This window comes from Lolium rigidum, chromosome 6 (genome assembly GCF_022539505.1).
Source record: "Lolium rigidum isolate FL_2022 chromosome 6, APGP_CSIRO_Lrig_0.1, whole genome shotgun sequence".
Classification (NCBI taxonomy): Eukaryota; Viridiplantae; Streptophyta; class Magnoliopsida; order Poales; family Poaceae; genus Lolium; species Lolium rigidum.
The window spans coordinates 66224945-66244631 of NC_061513.1; the positions used below are offsets into that span (position 1 = coordinate 66224945).

The 19687-nt window shown below is 47.6% G+C and overlaps 2 protein-coding genes across 2 annotated transcripts; both read left to right on the top strand.

Annotated features, from left to right (window-relative positions):
• Positions 1–4967: 4967 nt before the first annotated feature.
• LOC124666242 (uncharacterized acetyltransferase At3g50280-like) lies at positions 4968–6513 on the top strand. Its single transcript, XM_047203589.1, has one exon. The coding sequence runs from the start codon at positions 4968–4970 to the stop codon at positions 6333–6335; it is 1368 nt and encodes a 455-aa protein (XP_047059545.1). The 3' UTR covers positions 6336–6513.
• Positions 6514–12461: 5948 nt separating this feature from the next.
• On the top strand, positions 12462–19413 carry LOC124662728 (uncharacterized acetyltransferase At3g50280-like). The gene is made up of 2 exons (XM_047200531.1): positions 12462–12534; positions 17884–19413. The coding sequence occupies exons 1-2, from the start codon at positions 12462–12464 to the stop codon at positions 19266–19268; spliced, it is 1458 nt and encodes a 485-aa protein (XP_047056487.1). The 3' UTR covers positions 19269–19413.
• Positions 19414–19687: the final 274 nt, after the last annotated feature.

Here is a 19687-nt window from a genome sequence, read left to right on the forward strand (position 1 = left end):
GCATTTATGGCAGGTTCTAGAAGGTTCTAGAAAAGTCCGAAGAATGGCACTTTGGAAAGTGGAGTCCCGAAGAGACTCCACTTGCATGACCAGCCAACCCTAAAGGGGAGGAGTCCAAGGTGGACTCCCTAGGGTGGCCGGCCAACCCACCTCAAGGAAAGGTGGGAGTCCCACCTTGGGTAGGACTCCCTCCTTGAGTAGGTTTCCCACATATGGGAGGTTTTAGTGTTGGGGTCTTATTCGAAGACTTGGACTAGAACTCTTGGGGCTTCCACCTATATAATGAGGGGCATAGAGAGGGGGCTGACGACTTGAAGTCTCAGCCTTGGCCGCACCCCTTAGAGGGCCGGCGCCCAACCCCCTCTCTCCCCAAACCCTAGCGGTCTCTCTCCTCCACCACATCCCGCACGCTTAAGCGAAGCTCCGCCGGATTTCTCCACCACCACCGACACCACGCCGTCGTGCCTGTCGGATTCAAGAGGAGCTACTACTTCCGCTGCCCGCCGGAACGGGGAGGTGGACGTCGTCTTCATCAACAACCGAACGTGTGACCGAGTACGGAGGTGCTGCCCGTTCGTGGCGCCGGAAGCGATCGTGATCAAGATCTTCTACGCGCTTTTGCAAGCGGCAAGTGAACGTCTACCGCAGCAACAAGAGCCTCATCTTGTAGGCTTTGGAATCTCTTCAAGGGTGAGACTCGATCCCCCCTCGTTGCTACCGTCTTCTAGATTGCATCTTGGCTTGGATTGCGTGTTCGCGGTAGGAAAATTTTTGTTTTCTATGCAACGTTATCCTACAATCCCCTTTACAACAAAATTGGTTTCACCTAAATCCGTGTTTCCTAACTCAACTTGTTGCATTTTCGAGGTTGGAGGTTTTACCGGTATGTCTTTTTTAGATAGGTCAAACCTTTCGTCTTTTATTTCTATCCTACCTTACTGGACTATGATGGTTCCCTGCATGATCTTGTAGAGCTTGTTACTAGCTTCGAAACGAGCCCAAGATCATCAAAATCGGAGTCCGGATGGAAAAGTTCTTGAGGTTTTCGTATCGGGTGTTTGGGAAAAACGGGGGGCCGGAACTGCCGCCGGGAGCACCCTGGCACTGCCGGTGTCACAAGGCCGGCACTGCCGGCCACCCCGGCACTGCCGGTGAAACCAGGCCGGCACTGCCGGCCTGTCGCGATTTTGGCCCCAACGGGAAGAAATCTGAGACCCCTATTTAAGGCCTTCTTCCTCCTCTTTCTCCCCACTTCTTCTTCCTCCTTTTGCTCTCCACCATTGTTGACCTTGAGAGCTTTCCACATCCCTCTACTCCTCCAATGATTCTTGAATCCATTTGAGGGAAAAGGAAGAGGAGATCTAGATCTACATTTCTACCAATCAAATCCATCTCTTTATGAGTGGAACTCTCTAGATCTTGATCTTGGTGTTCTTTGTGAATTCCTTTGTTCTTCCTCTCTTATTCCTCCAATAGCTTTTGTAGCTTTGTTGGAATTTGAGAGAGAAGGACTTGAGCATCTTTGTGGTATTCTTGCCATTGCATTTGGTGCATCGGTTTGAGTTCTCCACGGTGATTCGTGGAGGTGAAAGCAAGAAAGTTGTTACTCTTGGGTTCTTGGAACCCTAGACGGATTCTAGGCCTTTGTGGCAATTTGTTGGGAGCCTCCAATTAAGTTGTGGATCTGTGCCCCAATCTTTGTGTAAGGCCCGGTTTCCGCCTCGAAGGAAATCCCTTAGTGGAACCGTGACCTAGGCCTTTGTGGCGAGGGTCACCGGAGATTTAGGTGAGGCGCCTTCGTGGCGTTCGGTGTGTGGTGTGAGTACCGCATCTTGGGGTGAGGCCTTTGTGGAGTTGGTGTGCATCGAGCAACCACACCTCAAGGTGAGCCTCTTGTGGCGTTCGGGAGCACTAAGCAACCGCACCCCTCCACCGGAGATTAGCACTCGCAAGAGTGTGAACTCCGGGATAAATCATCGTCTCCCGCGTGCCTCGGTTATCTCTATACCCGAGCTCTTTACTTATGCACTTTACCTTGTGATAGCCACCGTGCTTGAAGTTATATATATCTTGCTATCACATACTTGCTTGTATTGCTTAGCATAAGTTGTTGGTGCACATAGGTGAACCATTGCTTAGAATAAGTTGTTGGTGCACATAGGTAAACAATAGTATATAGGCTTTGAGCTTGACAAAGTAAACACTAGTTTTATTCCGCATTTCTTAAGCCCATCTCGTAAAAGTTTTAAATCGCCTATTCACCCCCCTCTAGGCGACATCCGTGTCCTTTCACTAGGGAGGGAGTTATAAGGTTTGTGCTCAGAAAAAATAGAGGAGAGAGAGTGAAAAGATCTTAGGCCGGGCTGGGGAAGAAGGCCCCCTTTTATAGGGGCATCCAAATTCAACTGTTTTCTCATGTTCGTGCCCAACTGATATTGGCTTGTGGTGGAGCGGTACTACCGCACCCGTGTTACCATTGCAATCCACAATTGACACGTGGGCTCGAACCGATACGGTACATGTACCATTCAGTGTTATGTGAGCTTTGTGACCCCGGGTGGTAGTAACACCGAACGTGATCCCATAATTGGTACTTGACTGGTACCGCGACCGGTACTACCGTGAGTCACATACTTTGTGACTTTAAGCGGTGGTTCTGCTCGTGGTACCGCTCGAGTACCGCGGGGGTTACTGCAAGGTAAACGAGAGTGCGATATCGTATGCGGTAATGGACCCATTACTACCACATCAAAAAAGACACATTAGTACAGGAGAACAGTTCCAGCGCACGTGTACATGTATGTTGGGAGACGGTAGCGGTAACCGCTCCCAACACCGGTAGTAGGAATGGACAAAAACCACAAAATCCTTTATTTTTTCAGCACCTCTCCAACCAAGGTATCACAACACACACACACACACACACAGAGAAACTAGAAATACCTACACCTACGTCCTAACATAGACTACAACTTCGGTCTTGATCCTTCCGATTTTGAAGGATTAACGAACACTTTGTGTACCTACAAATACATGAGCAAGAATATACACACAATGAATACACATTCGAGTGTTGTTATCCAACACATAAAACAGAAGAGAAGACTTTGTTCTTTCAACGCCAAACACTCCTTTGTTTGATGGAAATTCGCTAAACCGAGAGTTTGAGGGAAAATGGGTACTTTTTCTTATTTGCATTGTGTCATCATACAAAATTACTAGCCCGGTCATGTGGGCAGAGTTGCTAGAACGTTGTCACACTACTAAACATGACAACTAAACACCCTCATTGTCCAATGCTCTAAAATACAAGAAGACTTAATAAAAGATTAAAAATGCATGAGGTTTTTTGCTTGAACATACATTAAAGGGACACCCCCGCCTCCAGTCCTTTAAAAAGTGTGTCCGGCCAATCATGGCAATAGAAAAATATGTTACGCAACATTTTTTTCCTACCCACGCAACGCAATATTTTCTCTTTCTATGTAAAAAAATGTGAAACACTTAAAAACATATCAAACACATTCCCGCACCGATCTTCATTGCTCATAACAAATCACTAAAGAAATCAAGATGACAAATGAGTGCATCAAAAAGACATTTGCAATCATGTGAAAACAACTTGTATCATGAAGGCAACAAGTGCAATGGATGTCTAGGATCATTTCAACGGTGACACCATGTACATACCGTACATTAGCTTGTAAAAAAAGATGCAACATCCAAAAACCAAAAAAGCTACTCTCGTCTTGACAGACATTTATTATGAATTGGAGGGCGTACTAGTAACCTTATGTAACAACGAATATGATATTTAGTTTATTTTCAACGTATTCAGCTCGCCGGAGCCAGATCAAACGACCCGATCCTCTCCACACGGTCTCGATCGACTTCTTTCGTAGCTCGCTTGCATCGCATGAACGGATCGATGAACCCAACCCCAAGCTCCACGCACAAGGCTTTGGCGACAGGACAACCTGCGCATGCATATCGACGTGTCAGCTTTAAATTACTATGTCCCAATGGTCACGCGTGTATTTAAGATTAATGGCAATGTGGAGTACTGCAGCATCAATCCCCTCCCCGTCTACAGTACTACGGAGGCGATTTCTGGATCCCACCGAAGAACTCCACCTCGCCGGCGTGATTCGTTGGATCCCTCGGTCTCCGTCGGCCGCCTCGGCGGCGGGAGGCCAGGGGATCCCCGTCTCGTGTCCTGTATATAGTGTAGGCGCTCTTTGGTTGCAGGTCGTCGGCGCTCTGGAGGTGGAGGCGTGGCGGCTGAAGTTTGGGGGCGGTGGATCTCCTCTCCGGTGTTGGCGTTCTGCGGAGCGTCGTCTTCGATCCACCGCCACCGATGCCCTCGCATCTCCGCGGAGGTGTTGTGGGCGTCTTCCCCATGGTCGGCTCCGAGGGCGGCGGAGCCTCCAAATCGAGATCAAGAAGAAGGAGATGCGGCGTATCGGATCGTCCGCGGCGGCGCTCGACGGTGTAGGTCTTCCGGGACCGGCGCTCGGCGACTTCCCGCTCGCCTGGGGACTGCCTCCGATCCAAGGCTTCGAGGGAGACTGCTGATACAACTTGCATGAAAGCAGATCGGTCGGGATGGGAAAGCGACGATTTTAACGGCAACCGTACCTACCGGCACCATATCTACCGTTTAATACGTGCTTCAAGATTGGTGAGGCTATTCAAATTTGTCTAATATAAAATCAATAATTGAAACATAACTAAAACTTTTATGAAACTAAATTGATACATGGATAACATTGTGAAACTGTTTGGCGAAAGTGAAATTGCTGACGTTCCTTATGACGTTATTGTGGTATATTTCACAAAAAAATCGAGTATTTCATTATTTTGCCAAGAAAAAAGTATTGAACACGTGGATGACCTCATCGCTGACGTTAGTTCGGTAGGTGACAGCGTCTAAAAAGAGGTTTTCGGTCGAGATGAGCAGCAACGAGATGCAGACGGAGACGGGAGCGTGCCCTGTCCGGGTCGTATCTCGGCGCATGATCCAGCCGCCGTCGGAGGAGCCTGTGCTGGACATCCACCTCACGCCCTGGGACCTCCGCCTCATCAGCACAGACTACATCCAGAAGGGCATCCTCCTGCCCAAGCCTCCCGCCGGACAGCGCCTCGTCGACGCCCTCGCGTCCTCCTTCGCGCTCGCCCTCGCCAGGTTCTACCCCTTCGCCGGCCGCCTCGCCGTGGAGCAGCACGATGGCGGGAAGACCATCGCCGTCCTGTTGCGCTGCACGGGCGAAGGTGCCGAGTTCATCCACGCGGCGGCGCCCGGCGTCACCGTCGCCGACATCACCGGCTCACTTCGCATCCCTCCGGTGGTCCGCGCCTTCTTCTCGCTCAACCACGTGCTCGACGCCGACGCTGCCGCGGACGCGGGGTCACCACCGCTGCCCGTGCTGTCGGCGCAGGTCACCGAGCTCGCCGACGGCGTCTTCATCGGCATGTCTCTGAACCACTCCGTCGGCGACGGCACCGCCTTCTGGGAGTTCTTCAACTCCTGGTCGGAGATCCACCGAGGCGGCGAGATGGCATCGACGGCGCGGCCCGCACCGTTGGCCCAGAGGTTCTTCCTCGACGCCTGCCCCGTGCCGGTCCGCATGCCGTTCGGCGAGCTGCGGCACATTGTCCGGCGGTTCGAGCGCCCGACGGTGGAGGAGTGCTTCTTCACCTTCTCCGCCGCGAGCATACGGGAGCTCAAGGCCAGGGCGAACGACGAGATAATGTCGGCCGCCACAGTCTCCTCGCTCCAGGCCGTGCTCGCGCATCTCTGGCGGGCGGTGTCCCGCGCCCGGCGCCTCCCGCCGGGGCAGGAGACTTCTTATACTCTGGTCATCGGATGCCGGGGACGCGTGGAAGGCGTACCGGCGCAAGGTTACATGGGCAACGCCGTGGCGTTCGGCAAGGCGAGCTGCACCGCCGGCGAGATCCTGGACAAGGGGCTAGGCTGGACGGCGTGGCAGCTGAACCGTGTGGTGGCATCGTTCGACGAGGCTTCCGTGGAGGAGTGGCTGGATCGCTGGACCCGGGAGCCGGATTTCTTCTACGTGGGTAACCTATCGTCCGGTGGCGATTCGCTCACCACCGGGAGCTCACCGCGGTTCGACGTGTTTGGGAACGACTTTGGGTGGGGGAAGCCGGTCGCCGTGAGGAGCGGCGCCGGGAACAAGATAGACGGGAAAGCGACGGTCTTTGAGGGGCCCGAGCGGGGAGGCAGCATGTCGCTGGAGGTGTGCATTGCCCCAGCCGCGCTCGAGAGGCTTCTCGGGGACGAGGAGTTCATGGACTCCGTGAGCATGCCCATGTGATCAGCTCAGAAACATCTATGTGTTGCATGTTTCTTCGATGTATCATCTGTTGCAATTCCAACATGTGAGTGCTGAATGATTTAGCATGCCAATCACCAGTTCAAATGTTTCCATAGCAGCTGAAATCGAAGTATTTTGTGTCAGTCATTGGACATGGAATAACATGTATATTATCCCATGGATTTATTGGTGCTACACTTTTTTTCTTGGCAGGAACGGCTTCTGATAGAATGTGTCTTGTTTATCTCGAAGAACTGAGAGGAATATCTATCTCAATGCCAATTTTTTTTTACTATGTTTAGTAGCTTTTCAATGGCTTCTCTTCCTCACCAGGAATGAGTGGTTTTGTCGCAGAATTAGTAGTCTTTTTTGATCTAATTACTAGTCCAAAATTTCTGTTAATGCCAAAAATACTAATTACTTTTGTAATGGTAATAGGAATGATATTAACTCCTATTTATTTATTATCTATGTTACGCCAGATGTTCTACGGATACAAGCTATTTAATGTTCCAAACGTAAATTTTGTGGATTCTGGACCACGAGAACTCTTTATTTTAATATGTATCTTTTTACCAGTAATAGGAATTGGTATTTATCACACGTGGTAGAACCTCCTCAGGGAATATAAGATTTTCATGAGGCTGATCCTCAGCTGCCATCCACGCACGAATACCCTCGTTTAAAAGAATATTTTTGGTGTAGAAAGTCTCAAATTCACGATCTTCCGTTGCACGGATTCCTGGGAAACAAAGTCATAGACACGTAAGTTCAGAGCCAGACCTACTACGCCAATAGAACTCATCCATAAACAAGTGGATCTCATAGCCTCGGACAATTCGAAAAGTAGGTCTCAATCTCATTTTTAGATGCCATTTTCCATCGGAAAGAGAATTCCATATTCTTTAAGCCAAGCCACCAATACCAATCCTAGGTCAATGTGGAACAAGGAAACCATTGCTATTTTAGCAGTTAGAGAACCTAAATTTCACTCATTTAGAAATCGATCAGCGAATGCGAGAGGAAGGATAAGGGGAGCCTACACCAACGTAGTCTTAGCCCTAGAACACATGGAGCTTGGAGCACTGATAATAAGTCTGTGTATATATAATACCTTATATACATTTGTTTCTTCTATTTTGTTTTCATATTTTTTCATTTTCTATTGAATGAATCGGATTCTAAAATCATTCCTTAAAGCGGAAACCCGCACAAAAGATGACTCCACTTATAGACATTAAGGATATATAATTACATTATACCTCTAGCCTGATTCCACCTTCCTTACTGCATATTTTGCCAACTCCATAATAGAGTCTATTCTATCTCCTACAACTCCAAGTTATATATTCATATGCATTTCTAACTATTTTTTTTGCAACCAAGTCCGTAACCGTGCATGAATTGAACTAAGCTATAAAAAAAGACCATCCGAAAGGTCTTTTTTTTATTCTATTTCACTATTTCACTCCATCTAGATCTAAGAAAGAACCCAATGAAATTCCACTAATATACAAAAAAGAAGAGAAGAATAGATACAGGGTATAAAACCTTGCTATAGAGTTTTTGCTTCAAAGAAAAAGACATATCATATGGAGTCAGGGAATGAAATAGAGTCAGCGAATGAATTGTTCTCAGGTATATCAAGATTAAGCCTCCGATTCATATTTCGGCGACCAATCCTTCCTAATTCACATTTTTACTGAAAAAAATTCTTTTGTAATTCCTCACATAAGGATTCCGAAAATACCAGGTCCCCACCTACACAAGCAAATTGTTGATAAAACTCCAAAATAGTTTTTTTCTTTTGACTCAGTCCTCTTCTTTTCCTTAGCATTCGGGAAAGACAAAAAAATTAGCCCCCGACACCGATGATCTCCGGCAGCCGAGAAGGTTGAGGCCGGGCACGCAGTTGTGCTCCGAATCCAAGAACCGGGGACCGAAGCCGCCGTTGGTGATCGCGCACGAGTTGCCCACCACGATGCGTGCCCACGTCCTGGAGGTGCCCGCGGGGTGCGATGTGCTGTCGTGTGTGGCGTCTTTCGCGCGGTGCAGGCGCCACGGCGCGCTGGTTCTGGGCGTGACCGGGCGCGTTGCAGACGCCATGACCTTGGTTGCGCCCCACCGCCTTCCACTTCTTGCCCGAGATCCTCCCAGCCCAACATCGGTTTCGTGGATATCACCGCATGCCTCGCCCGCCTCCGCGTTCGCTATTCCCACCTCGCTGCCGACCACCTCGTCCGTCGGCGCGACGTCCCCGGCCTAATCGGCCACCGGACCGCCCGCCGCTCGCCGTCGCCACGCTCTCCTGGCTCGGTGGCGACCTGCGCACCCTCATTCTGGCGTTGTTATCATTCCTCCCGTCCCACGCCCGCGACGTGCTCTTGGCCGCGGAGCGCCGCCACAAGGCCCGTGAGGCCGCGCTCGAGGGCTAGCTACCCAAGTACCATGTCACGTAGTAAGCTGGCTTGCAAGAAGATCAAGGAGGGGTTCACCCACCGAGATGGTCGTCGAGGAGGTGTGTAAGATGGCGCGCACGACGGGCCGTCCAGCTGCGTTGGATCCGACCTCCCAAGGTGAGAAGCAAGAAGGGGTGGTGCGGGTTGATCTGGGTGGCTGGAAAGCAGAGCAGCAGCATGCGGCGCGGTTGATCTGGAGGATCTTTTCCAAATTCCAACGGTGTGTGAGATGGTGCTGATCGTCGCAGGGAATAAATAAAGGAACCTTCATGGACGGCGCCGCGGTGAGCTCCCAGATGGTGGCGTCGCCACCTATGAACTCCATCCGGTGGGGAGCAGCCGTGACGCCTCATTTTCTCCGGCAGCATCGATCCGGCCACCAGTCTAGAGCGACAGGTTCACCGATGCTCGACGTCTACAATGCCGACGACACCAACGATTGGATAAGGCAAGGTGCCTTCCACCGCTCCTTCAGCAGCGGAACGTCATCGGCAGCATGCTAATGGTGAGTTTTTGCCTGGTATATTCAGTTTTGGTTTGTTTGAGAACATCGGTTTGTTCCTGTAAAACTACAATTTCAGTTCAGTTTGCTGTAGGGATCTACGTGGTCTTAAAGCAGAAGTCTCCAGAAGAGTGACAACAATAAAGGATAAAAAGATGTTGCCATCACACGTGCCGGTCCCTTGCCCCTTATCAAACACTGCAAATGCTGGTATGATCTCCAGTTGCTCATTGCAAGAACATACCCAATTCTTCTGTCCTTTGATTTTATCTTTCGTTTTGTTTATGCATGAGAGATCTCTGGATTTTATGTTTCCACCTACAAAATGGTTGAAAAGAGTCATAATTCATTATTTGTCAACATATGAGAGTCACAAATTCAATCTTTGTCAGATATGTGCCAGACAAATTCAGGCCATGTTTTTAGGCTAAAAGTTCATAAACTGAATATTCAGATTTCTTCCTTTGTGTTCAAAAAAGAAAGGTTTGATATTCCTTCTGTCATTATATCATAAAGATCTGAAAGAGCGGAGCGGGAATCTTAATATTTTGTGGTAACCCAGGTGATATTGTTGGACTTCCCCGTTTAGATGAGGCCTACAGTGCCAGTGTTCTTTTTTGGCCTAATTACGAGGAGTTCATGGACTCCGTGAGCATGCCCATGTGATCAGCTCAGAAACATCTATGTGTTGCATGTTTCTTCTATGTATCATCTGTTGCAATTCCAACATGTGAGTGCTGAATGATTTAGCATGCCAATCACCAGTTCAAATGTTTCCATAGCAGCTGAAATCAAAGTATTTTGTGTCAGTCATTGGACATGGAATAACATGTATATTATCCCATGGATTTATTGGTGCTACACTTTTTTTCTTGGCAGAAACGGCTTCTGATAGAATGTGTCTTGTTTATCTGGAAGAACTGGGAGGAATATCTATCTCAATGCCAATTTTTTTTTACTATGTTTAGTTGCTTTTCAATGGCTTCTCTTGCCTCATCAGGAATGAGTGGTTTTATCGCAGAATTAGTAGTCTTTTTTGGCCTAATTACTAGTCCAATTTTTTTGTTAATGCCAAAAATACTAATTACCTTTGTAATGGCAATAGGAATGATATTAACTCCTATTTATTTATTATCTATGTTACGCCAGATGTTCTACGGGTACAAGCTATTTAATGTTCTAAACGTAAATTTTGTGGATTCTGGACCACGAGAACTCTTTATTTTAATATGTATCTTTTTACCAGTAATAGGAATTGGTATTTATCACACGTGGTAGAACCTCCTCAGGGAATATAAGATTTTCATGAGGCTGATCCTCAGCTGCCATCCACGCACGAATACCCTCGTTTAAAAGAATATTTTTGGTGTAGAAAGTCTCAAATTCACGATCTTCCGTTGCACGTGGGAAACAAAGTCATAGGCACGTAAGTTCAGAGCCAGACCTACTACGCCAATAGCACTCATCCATAAACAAGTGAATCTCATAGCCTCGGACAATTCGAAAAGTAGGTCTCAATCTCATTTTCAGATGCCATTTTCCATCGGAAAGAGAATTCCATATTCTTTAAGCCAAGCCACCAATACCAATCCTAGGTCAATGCGGAACAAGGAAACCATTGCTATTTTAGCAGTTAGAGAACCTAAATTTCACTCATTTAGAAATCGATCAGCGAATGCGAGAGGAAGGATAACGGGAGCCTACACCAACGTAGTCTTAGCCCTAGAACACATGGAGCTTGGAGCACTGATAATAAGTCTGTGTATATATAATACCTTATATACATTTGTTTCTTCTATTTTGTTTTCATATTTTTTCATTTTCTATTGAATGAATCGGATTCTAAAATCATTCCTTAAAGCGGAAACCCGCACAAAAGATGACTCCACTTATAGACATTAAGGATATATAATTACAGTATACCTCTAGCCTGATTCCACCTTCCTTACTGCATATTTTGCCAACTCCATAATAGAGTCTATTCTATCTCCTACAACTCTAGGTTGTATATTCATATGCATTTCTAACTATTTTTTTGCAACCAAATCCGTAACCGTGCATGAATTGAGCTAAGCTATAAAAAAAAGACTAGTCGAAAGGTCTTTTTTTATTCTATTTCACTATTTCACTCCATCTAGATCTAAGAAAGAACCCAATGAAATTCCACTAATATACAAAAAATAAGAGAAGAATAGATACAGGGTATAAAACCTTGCTATAGAGTTTTTGCTTCAAACAAAAAGACATATCATATGGAGTCAGGGAATGAAATAGAGTCAGCGAATGAATTGTTCTCAGGTATATCAAGATTAAGCTTCCGATTCATATTTCGGCGACCAATCCTTCCTAATTCATATTTTTACTGAAAAAAATTCTTTTGTAATTCCTCACATAAGGATTCCGAAAATACCAGGTCCCCACCTACACAAGCAAATTGTTGATAAAACTCTAAAATAGCCTTTTCTTTTGACTCAATCCTCTTCTTTTCCTTAGCATTCGGGGAAGACAAAAAAAAAATTAGCTCCCGGTACCGATGATCTCCGGCAGCCGTGAAGGTTGAGGCCGGGCACGCAGTTGTGCTCCGGATCCAAGAACCGGGGCCCGAAGCCGCCGTTGGTGACCGCGCACGAGTTGCCCACCACGATGCGCGCCCACGTCCTGGAGGTGCCCGCGGGGTGCGACGTGCTGTCGTGCGTGGCGTCTTTCCCGCGGTGCAGGCGCCACTGCGCGCTGGTTCTGGGCGTGACCGGGCGCGTTGCAGACGCCGTGACCTTGGCTGCGCCCCACCGCCTTCCACTTCTTGCCCGAGATCCTCCCAGCCCAACATCGGTGTCGTGGATATCACCGCATGCCTCGCCCGCCTCCGCGTTCGCTATTCCCACCTCGCTGCCGGCCAGCTCGTCCGCCGGCGCGACGTCCCCGGCCTAATCGGCCACCGGACCGCCCGCCGCTCGCCGTCGCCACGCTCTCCTGGCTCGGTGGCGACCTCCTCACCCTCATTCTGGCGCTGTTATCTTTCCTCCCGTACCACGCCCGCGACGTGCTCTTGGCCGCGGAGCGCCGCCACAAGGCCCGTGAGGCCGCGCTCGAGGGCTAGCTACCCAAGTACCATGTCACGTAGTAAGCTGGCTTGCAAGAAGACCAAGGAGGGGTTCACCCACCGAGATGGTCGTCGAGGAGGTATGTAAGATGGCACGCGCGACGAGCCATCCAGTTGCGTTGGATCCGACCTCCCAAGGTGAGAAGCAAGAAGGGGTGGTGCGGGTTGATCTGGGTGGCTGGAAAGCAGAGCAGCAGCATGCGGCGCGGTTGATCTGGAGGATCTTTTCCAAATTCCAACGGTGTGTAAAGCTCATACGGAATAGCACTAACACTTGCACCAATATCACATAATCCATAATAGCAATGATCACCAATTTTAACAGATAGCATAGGAACACTAGCTTGTTTGGGTTTATTAGGATGTGAAACAATATTAGAAGCATCTTCACAGAAAATAATATGACCATCCTCCACATTTTCAGTCACAAGATCTTTAACTATTGCAACAGCAGGTTCAACTTTTATTTGTTCTTCAGGTTCTCTAGGTTTCTTTTCACTTTTATGAACAGCACTATTTATAACAGAGTACTCTTTCATTTTAGCAGGGAAAGGAGTTTTTTCAATATAAGCTTCAGGAATAACATGATCAGCAGTTTCAATTACAACACACTTATTAATAGATGAATCAATTTTATCTTTATATGGTTCATGATACTTATCAAAATTCTTCTTAGGCAATTCATAATGAGAGGCAAAAGCTTTATAAAGATTTACAGCAACTTGGGAATCAAGACCATATGTAGCACTCATATTACGAAATAAATCAGTATCCATAAAAGCTTCAATGCATTTATAATCATAAATTATACCCGATTCTCTATCCTTGTCGTTCTCCCAACCTTCAGTATTTTCTTGGATTCGATCAAGAAGGTCCATTTTAAACTCTTCTTTGTTGCGTGTAAATGATCCAGTAACAAGAAGTATCCAGCAAGGTCTTGTCTTGAAAAGAAAGTCTTGCATAGAAATTATCAATAATAACATTACCAGGAAGCTCATGAATGGGGCATTTGAGCATTAAAGACTTCAATCTCCCCCAAGCTTGGGCAATACTCTCTCCATCATGAGGCCAAAAATTATATATGCGATTCCGATCCTTATGAATTTCACTTGGAGGATAGAACTTAGAATAAAACCGGGGCACAATATCATTCCATTCAAGAGAATCCCCATTATCCAAGTAATTTATACCAATGCGCCGCCTTACCGGACAGCGATAAAGAGAATCATTTCTTCCTCACTTCATCCATAGCAATACCTGCACATTTGAATAACCCGCATAATTCATGCAAAAACAAGTAAATGATCACCGGGGTGGACAGGTTCCATCCCCTTCATAGCGGTTATCCATAACACGTTCAATAATTTTCATAGGTATTTTATATGGTATCACTTCCTCACCTGGCGCCTCATCTACTACCGTTGCAGTAGTAGTAGATTTCCCAAATAGAAATTGAAGAGAAGATCTCTCCATAATGACTTATAGCAGCGAGGCGAAATAAAATCAGCACAACAGTAAAGGTTTTCCTTACCAATTCCACTTACCAATAGCGCTTCACTCCCCGGCAACGGCGCCAGAAAATATTCTTGATGACCCACAAGTATAGGGGGTGTATCGTAGTATCTTCGACAAGTAAGAATGTCGATCCCAACGAGGAGCAGAAGGTGTTGACAAGCAGTTTCGATGAAGGATTCACTGTAAATGCTCACAGACAAGTATTCAGGGGGGTTTTGATGTAACAGTTGAAATAAGTACGAGTAAGTAAAATGCGAGAGAAATAATTGCAGCGAGTGGCCCAATCCTTTTTAGCACAAAGGACAAGCCGGTTTGTTTACTTATAATGACCAAACGTTCTCGAGGACACACGGGATTTTAGTCTAGTGCTTTCGCTACATATGGCTAAATAATCTTCATTGTTATGATAAGTGTTGTGTGGGTGAACCTATGCTAATGTACCGCCCTTCCTAGGACTAAATACATACTTGTGATTATACCCCTTGCAAGCATCCGCAACTACAAGAAAGTAATTAAGAATAAATCTAACCACAACCTTAAACTCTGAGATCCTGCGATCCCTCCTGCATCGATATACCAACGGGGTTTAGGTTTCTGTCACTCCGGCAACCCCGCAATTAGCAAACGAATACAAGATGCATTCCCCTAGGCCCATAAATGGTGAAGTGTCATGTAGTCGACGTTCACATGACACCACTAGAAGAATAACACCACAACTTAAATATCACACCATTGAATATTACTCAACCATAGTTCACTACTAACATTTAGACTTCACCCATGTCCTCAAGAACTAAACGAACTACTCACGAGACATCATATGGAACATGATCAGAGGTGATATGATGATGAATAACAATCTGAACATAAACTTGGTTCAATGGTTTCACTCAATAGCATCAACAACAAGTATAGATCGATACCGGGAGAGTTTCCCCTATCAAACAATCAAGATCAAACCCAAATTGCTACGGCGGTGACGAGGTGCTGCGGAGGAGATGGCGGTGATGATGGTGGAGATGATGATGATGATGATGGTGATGATGTCCAGCTCGATGTCGGTGACGACGGCGTCGATTTCCCCCTCCCCGGAGGGAATTTCCCGGCGGATTCCCGCCCGCCGGAGAGCTCTTTTCTCTCTCGGTGTTCTCCGCCCCGCAGAGGCGGCTGTAACTCTTCGTGAGGTACCCCCTGTGGCTTAGGTCTTCGGGACGAAGGGTTTGGCGAAGAAAAGGAGGCGAAAGGGGTCGTGGGCCCTCCACACCACATGGCGGCGCGGCCAGGGCCTGGGCCGCGCCGCCCTAGGGTGTGGGCCCACCCTGGCTCCTCCTGGCCCCTCCTTCTGGCTTCCTTCGTCATCTTGAAAAATAGGATTTTTGGTATAATTTCCTCCCACAGTTGATCTTCCGAAATATTGCATCCTGACGGTGCTTTTTCCAGCAGAATCCTGGCTCCGGTGTTCGATCCTCCAATAATGATGAAACATGCAAAATAGATGAAATAACATAAGTATTGTGTCCCAATATGAAATATATCAATGAATAACAGCAAATTATGATATAAAATAGTGATGCAAATTGGACGTATCAACTCCCCCAAGCTTAGACTTCGCTTGTCCCCAAGCGAAACCGAGCTCGATAGACGAGACCACATGTTTATGGAGTGAAGAGTCGATAAATAAAATACGGACAAGAAGCATCATATTCATTCACACAGGACATTATAGTAAACAACCTCTTATAACTCATATTGAAACAAGTATAAGGTAATCACAAGTAAAGGTGCATGAGAAATCATAATTGGTGATGGCAAACTTCGTTCTTGGTCAGAGAACAATTAATAGATTATATTTATCTTATTGAGCAGCGCTCTCATGTTAAAGTTTATAAGGCACAACTTGCATATTCAATCATAATGGTCTTCTCATAATCATTGATAACTTGCAAAGCTATATTCATTCAGATAAAACTTGTACTAAACAAGGAAGAATAAAAGACATGATGAAGCAAATCACAATATAATGGTTTGATCACAACTACTCAAATGCTTGCTTGAGATGGAGGGAAATAGGTTTACCGACTCAACATAAAGTAAAAGACAGGCCCTTCGCAGAGGGAAGCAGGGATTAAATCATGTGCTAGAGCTCTTTCAGTTTTGAAATCATATAGAGATAATAAAAGTAACATTTTGAGAGGTGTTTATTGTTGTCAACGACTGGTAGCGGGTACTCTAACCCCCTTGCCAGACAACCTCCTATGAGCGGCTCCCATAATATTTTCCTTTTGTGTGGCACTCCTTCCAACCTTTCTTTCACAAACCATGGCTAACCGAATCCTCGGGTGCCTGCCAACAATCTCATACCAAGAAGGAGTGCCTTTTTATTTTAGCTTTATGATGATGATGACACTCCCCCCAACCTTTGCTTACACAAGCCATGGCTAACCGAATCCTTCGGGTGCCGTCCATCAATCACATACCATGGAGGAGTGTCTATTTAGTTTAATTAATTTGGGACTCGGGAATCCCATTGCCAGCTCTTTTTGCAAAATTATTGGATAAGCGGATGAAGCCACTAGTCCATTGGTGGAAATTGCCCAACAAGATTGAAAGATAAAACACCACATACTTCCTCATGAGCTATGAAACATTGACACAAATAAGAGATACTAAGTTTTGAATTGTTTAAAGGTAGCACATGAAGTATTTACTTGGAATGGCAGAAAATACCATGTAATAGGTAGGTATGGTGGACACAAATAACATAGGTTTGGTTGAAGGTTTGGATGCACGAGAAGTATTCCCTCTCGGTACGGGTCTTTGGCTAGCAAGGTTAATTAGCAAGCATAAGAGTCGAGGGAAACAAACAAATATACATATGATAGAAACAATCATGTATCTTCCTTGTAAGCACAAACAATTTTAACTTCAAATGAACTATAAGCTAACAAGAAAGACAATGAAACATCTACATGTATTTCTCTTTTCTATTTAAACCTTAAAGTGTTGTTGCTATTGACCAATGCTAAGTTTGCCAAAACCAAATAGATTTATTCAATGCTCCCAAAGTGATACCAATACTAACAACAAGATGAATCATAGAGATTGCAAACTAAAATAAGATGTGCAATATGTAAATGATAAGACTTCTCATTAATATTCCATATCGATAACTCACACCAAGGGATACATAGACAACTAAAGGAGAGATACTTCCAAACGCAACCCATCTTATACGATAACTTCCCTACTCATGATATGACACTACTTGACAATAAAAGTAAAAGATAGTGATAATGTGATACCGCGGCATTCCCCCAAGCTTGGAACAAACCAAGGGGGTGCCAATACCGATGATGAATTACTCCCGAGGAGATGGTGGTGATGAATTCCCGTCATCAGACTTCCAAGGAAGAGGCTCTCCATCAAGAAACGACATCTTGGTCTCGGGAATCCTGAACCGGCAAGCACGGCTTATGTATTTAAACCTGTTTTCATACTCACGGTTTTGATTCCGAACGTCATAGAGTTGTGCTTGGAGCTTGTTGGTGGTGTCGTGAAGTGAGAGGATGTCGCTCCAAAGCTTTCCGGTTTCCTTCTCGTGTTCGAGCAATGAGTTCGGACACAATCCTGTGGAAGATATCCACCTCACGCTCAGCCATCTTCTTGTACTTGAAAACCTCTTGTTCTAGCTTCTCCATCCTGTCTTCCAGGCTTCCTTCTCCTTTAGGACCCTGGACATCCTTGACCTGCAGTTCTCCTTCAACTGATACATGGATAACATTGTGAAACTGTTTGGCGAAAGTGAAATTGCTGACGTTCCTTATGACGTTATTGTGGTATATTTCACAAAAAAATCGAGTATTTCATTATTTTGCCAAGAAAAAAGTATTGAACACGTGGATGACCTCATCGCTGACGTTAGTTCGGTAGGTGACGAGCGTCTAAAAAGAGGTTTTCGGTCGAGATGAGCAGCAACGAGATGCGAGACGGAGACGGGAGCGTGCCCTGTCCGGGTCGTATCTCGGCGCATGATCCAGCCGCCGTCGGAGGAGCCTGTGCTGGACATCCACCTCACGCCCTGGGACCTCCGCCTCATCAGCACAGACTACATCCAGAAGGGCATCCTCCTGCCCAAGCCTCCCGCCGGCGTCGCAGGAGAGCGCCTCGTCGACGCCCTCGCGTCTTCCTTCGCGCTCGCCCTCGCCAGGTTCTACCCCTTCGCCGGCCGCCTTGCCGTGGAGCAGCACGATGGCGGGAAGACCATCGCCGTCCTGTTGCGCTGCACGGGCGAAGGCGCCGAGTTCATCCACGCGGCAGCGCCCGGCGTCACCGTCGCCGACATCACCGGCTCGCTTCGCATCCCTCCGGTGGTCCGCGACTTCTTCTCGCTCAACCACGTGCTCGACGCCGACGCTGCCGCGGACGCGGGGTCACCACCGCTGCCCGTGCTGTCGGCGCAGGTCACCGAGCTCGCCGACGGCGTCTTCGTCGGCATGTCCCTGAACCACTCCGTCGGCGACGGCACCGCCTTCTGGGAGTTCTTCAACACCTGGTCGGAGATCCACCGAGGCGGCGAGATGGCATCGACGGCGCGGCCGGCACCGTTGGTCCGGAGGTTCTTCCTCGACGCCTGCCCCGTGCCGGTCCGCATGCCGTTCGGCGATCTGCGGCACATCGTCCGGCGGTTCGAGCGCCCGACGGTGGAGGAGTGCTTCTTCACCTTCTCCGCCGCGAGCATCCGGAAGCTCAAGGCCAGGGCGAACGACGAGATAATGGCGGCCGCCACGGTCTCCTCGCTCCAGGCCGTGCTAGCGCATCTCTGGCGGGCGGTGTCCCGCGCCCGGCGCCTCCCGCCGGGGCAGGAGACTTCTTATACTCTGGTCATCGGATGCCGGGGACGCGTGGACGGCGTACCAGCGCAAGGTTACATGGGCAACGCCGTGGCGTTCGGCAAGGCGAGCTGCACCGCCGGCGAGATCCAGGACAAAGGGCTAGGCTGGACGGCGTGGCAGCTGAACCGCGTGGTGGCATCGTTCGACGAGGCTTCCGTGGAGGAGTGGCTGGATCGCTGGACCCGGGAGCCCGATTTCTTCTACGTGGGGAACCTATCCTCCGGTGGCGATTCGCTCACCACCGGGAGCTCACCGCGGTTCGACGTGTTTGGGAACGACTTTGGGTGGGGGAAACCGGTCGCCGTGAGGAGCGGCGCCGGGAACAAGATAGACGGGAAAGCCACGGTCTTTGAGGGGCCCGAGCGGGGAGGCAGCATGTCGCTGGAGGTGTGCATTGCCCCAGCCGCGCTCGAGAGGCTTCTCGGCGATGAGGAATTCATGGACTCCGTGAGCATGCCCATGTGATCAGCTCGGAAACATGTGTGTGCTGCATGTTTCTTCAATTTATCATCTGTTGCAATTCCAACATGTGAGTGGTGAATGATTTAGCAATGCCTATTCGCAAAAAATAAGATGATTTAGCAATGCCAATCACCAGTTCAAATGTTTCCATAGCAGATGAAGTCAAAGTATTTTGTGTCAGTCATTGGACATGGAGCTAGTACTGTATCTCCCATCATATTTCAAATGATTTGCTGATATACTGGAGTATAAAAGTTCACTATCTGAATTAATTACTGGAGCATGGCCCCGATTGGCGCTCGCTCAACGGCAGCGGCCTGGTGCAATAGTAATACAAAACAAGGGGAGGACGAGTATTGCACTGGCATGTAAACTTCATAAAACATTCACAGAATATAATATTTGAGGGTATAAAACAAACA